This window comes from Lipotes vexillifer, unplaced genomic scaffold, assembly GCF_000442215.2.
Source record: "Lipotes vexillifer unplaced genomic scaffold, Lipotes_vexillifer_v1.1 scaffold534, whole genome shotgun sequence".
NCBI lineage: Eukaryota > Metazoa > Chordata > Mammalia > Artiodactyla > Lipotidae > Lipotes > Lipotes vexillifer.
The window spans coordinates 2012580-2016255 of NW_006787833.1; the positions used below are offsets into that span (position 1 = coordinate 2012580).

The 3676-nt window shown below is 36.7% G+C and overlaps 1 protein-coding gene across 1 annotated transcript in view; it reads left to right on the plus strand.

Annotated features, from left to right (window-relative positions):
- The window catches only part of ITGA8 (integrin subunit alpha 8), a 179593-nt gene that overhangs the window by 98927 nt on the left and 76990 nt on the right, over window positions 1–3676 (plus strand). Inside the window, exons 16-17 of the mRNA XM_007460903.1 lie at window positions 3144–3199; window positions 3612–3665. Coding sequence (XP_007460965.1) covers window positions 3144–3199; window positions 3612–3665 — 110 coding nt within the window. The remainder of the gene's footprint in view (window positions 1–3143; window positions 3200–3611; window positions 3666–3676) is intronic.

Sequence of the window (3676 nt, forward strand, 5' to 3'; positions counted from 1 at the left end):
TTTTTTTGTGGTACACGGGCCTCTCACTGTTGTGGCCTCTCCCGTTGAGGAGCACAGGCTCCGGACGCGCAGGCTCAGCGGCCATGGCTCACAGGCCCAGCCGCTCTGCGGTATGTGGGATCTTCCCGGACCGGGGCACGAACCCGTGTCCCCTGCATCAGCAGGCGGACTCTCAACCACTGTGCCACCAGGGAAGCCCAGCTGTGTAATTTTATAAAGTTTCTGCTACTTGCATTTCTAAACTAGAAAAAAAAAGTAAATAAAGCCAACCCATAAATATTCACATAATTGTTATCTAATGAGAAAGATTAAAACTATTTGGTAAAAAAAATTATTTTATAAATATAAAAGTTAATAACTATCCCCTTTTCAAATTTGGAAAAACTTTTCAGATATACCTAACTTTATGTAAAACCTGATATTTGCCATCACTGAAAGAGTATTGAATTGGTTAGATTGAAAAATGAATTGCTTTGTACTTTTAAGTCCTGTTTCATATTTATCTCATTCCTCCTCTCCCATATGTGGCTACGAGCACCATTACATCACCAGGTCATTATTCTAACCCTTCCTGCATTGGGTTAGGACTAGTATTAGAGGATTTGTAAGGTACTGTCCTGCCTTCTGAAGCACCAGAAGTAGAGCCCAACAGTTTCATTTAGAAATTATGTGATGAGGGATCTGGGCTGGTTTAATGGAGTTTTTTTTGCTCCAGTCAGACCTATTCAGACTGACTATGATCATAAATGCTAGTTTGAAATTTTAATTCTAATTTAATAATAATTCACAGCTTTCTCTGACAACAAGTGTGTGTTATAATTAGGTACAGACCTGTGAGTGCACCTAAGTATCTGTTATATAAAACATACGATATATATATATGTGTGTGTTTATATATAACATAATATAAATGTTCTAAATTCAGAGTGAATACTTCAGTGAGGTTTTCTTTTTAGATCAGAAAAGAGTGCTTTGAAAGTTATAACTTGGCAACTCTTTTCTGCTAAAGACATCTATAAGCCAAAAAGTTTAGGTTGGAGTGCTATTACCAATAATTCAGTAAGTCGTAGCAGTTATTTAAACTTGTATGAAAAAGTTAAAATCGTCCACTTAATGATATAAAGGTAACGGAAAGGGGGAACTACGAAGTATAGAATAACACTGACATATAATTTATAAACCGAGTGACCCTTCAGCTGATGACATCGTTTTTAAATCAAATTCTTCTCAAAAGGAGGAGATAATGTTCACATTCATAACTTTATCTCATTTGCAAAAATTTTTATTGCTTCTCAATTGTTAGACAAAATACTGTATGTAAACTTATTTTAATCTGTAGATATAATGATAATTTTATTACAAATAGGAATTTATCTTATACAAGCTAATGAGTTTTGCCTATTCAGTGTAAGGATGAATAGAAAAACGGTCAACAATTTTAACACATACCCAAGTACCTCCAAAAAAGTCAAGACACAGAAAAAATTCCAATTTTGAAAGCCAGACCTGCTACAAAATTTAAAGATGTGATTAACTATTCATCTTTCTTGAATTATTCCAATTGAAGTGGAAGTGGGCTGGAATTCATGATTTCTCTGGGGAAGTGGTACAAACACTTGAAATAGCAGAGACATCTCGGAAAACGTTTGGCTTAATGGTATGTGACAAATTACTTACCCTGAAGGGAGACATTGACTGAGGTCACGGGAGCTAGATGAATCCCAGATGTGACACATCTTCATTATATTTGACACAGGAAGCTGACACATAATTAAAGCACGACTAGAGATTATTTACTCCTTTTGGATTCTGTGGAAATATTCAAATCATACTAGAGTATTTACTAGTAAAAACGTTAAGGCTGTCATTAAATCATACTTAAGTATTTTCTTACAGTTTTACTTTCTTAGAAATGTCAAAAAGCCCCATCTTGAATGCTGGCGCTTAGAGCTTGACATTTTTCCATAGGGAGGTCAGCACATGCAACAGTCAGGCAGAGACCACTGGCCGGTCCTCATTCCCTCCAAGGCCACAGGATAGACCCAAGTGCAGGCCATCCTACAAGCCATGGCAGGCACCTCCCTGGATTGAGTTTAGGGCATGTTCAAGGCAAAACTATAAAGGTCTCTCCTACATATCCATCCTTTTTTTAATTGACCTTATACGCTGTATTGTGCTTACCAAGCCTGAGACGGTCGCTCTACGCTCCCCATTTTCTTTCTTTTTCCCTTCCCTCTTCTGGTGTCTCTGCCTCAAATTATATCCCACTCCTGGCAAGTACCTGCCTGAGTTCTTATCTCCTTCCACAGAGAGTGGATTATGGGTTAATCATACCATGATGCTCCATGCCTGTCAGAATTAAATCCAAATACTTTTTTTTAAATTGAAGTGTAGTTGATGTATAATATTATATAAATTACAGGTATACAGTATAGTGATTTACAATTTGTAAAGATTATACTCCATTTATACTTATTATAAAATATTGGCTATATTCCCCATGTTGTACAATATGTCCTTGTAGTTTATTTTATACCTAATAGTTTGCACCTCCTGATCCAAATTCTTTAACGTGATTTTCAAAGCCCTGTTCCCTACATACTGACCCAGCCAGCCTCGGCTTCCTACAGCTTTCCCCATCCTTCCTCTAACGCACCAGATTTCTTCAGGTTCCTCAAGTTGGGGTCACGTGCTTGCTCACCTCCAGGCTCTGCCACTAGCTGTCCCCCTGCTGTTCTGCCCAATTCTTCACTCCCTGGCACATGGAAGATATTCACATGCATTTCCTGAAAAAAGGCAGCAAGTAATTGATCAATTAATCCACTGATTAAATCAATCGACCTCTAGTAATATTTTAAGTATTACCTCCCTATGTAATAATGTCACCTTTCTGAATTGTATTAGAATTGTTGGATATATATATGTACATATTTTTGATAAGTATATATATCAATCAATAAATATATGCATATTTACTTGTTTGGTTTTGTGTGTGTGTGTGTGTGTGTGTGTGTGTACACTAAGAGAAGTAAAGAGGAAAAATAAAGCATTTGTTTTATCTGGGGTAAAAGGTAAAGGAAGTTTGCTACTTCAGATTGAAAAAGTTTATTAACCAATAAATTATTGATGATTATTTCCCCTAGCTTTTCTTTAAGAGTGTGTGCATCTGTGGCAGGCCAGAGCATTTCAAACACAATAGGTGAGCATATTTTCATTTTTCCACTCCTATACCATATCAAGAAAAGTCAACAGTAAGCGTTGCACAGACCATTTAAAGCTTTCAAAGGGCTCTTCATTAGCACCAAGATTTCTGTTATAAATATAGGAACTTCTATATAAACAGTCCTTGAATAATTGGTACTGTCTGTAAGAACAGACCTAACTTATGGGGGAAATGACTTTTTGTGTAAAACCATTATAAAGTAAGTTTTTTAGCTTGGGGAGTATTTTATCAAATCTTTGCAGCTCGTGTATTGTTTTTGATCCCAACTATGGAAAAAATGTTTCCTGAATAAGCAAGCTGAAATAGGAATTCATATCTCTGATAAAGCGCTACATTCACTGAATACTTTTCCTTTCTGGATTATATTTGCTTTATGTCTGTCCTTTAGGCCTGACTGCCGAGGTGCAGTTAGATTCCCTGAAACAAAAAGGAGCCATTAAACGCACGCTCTTC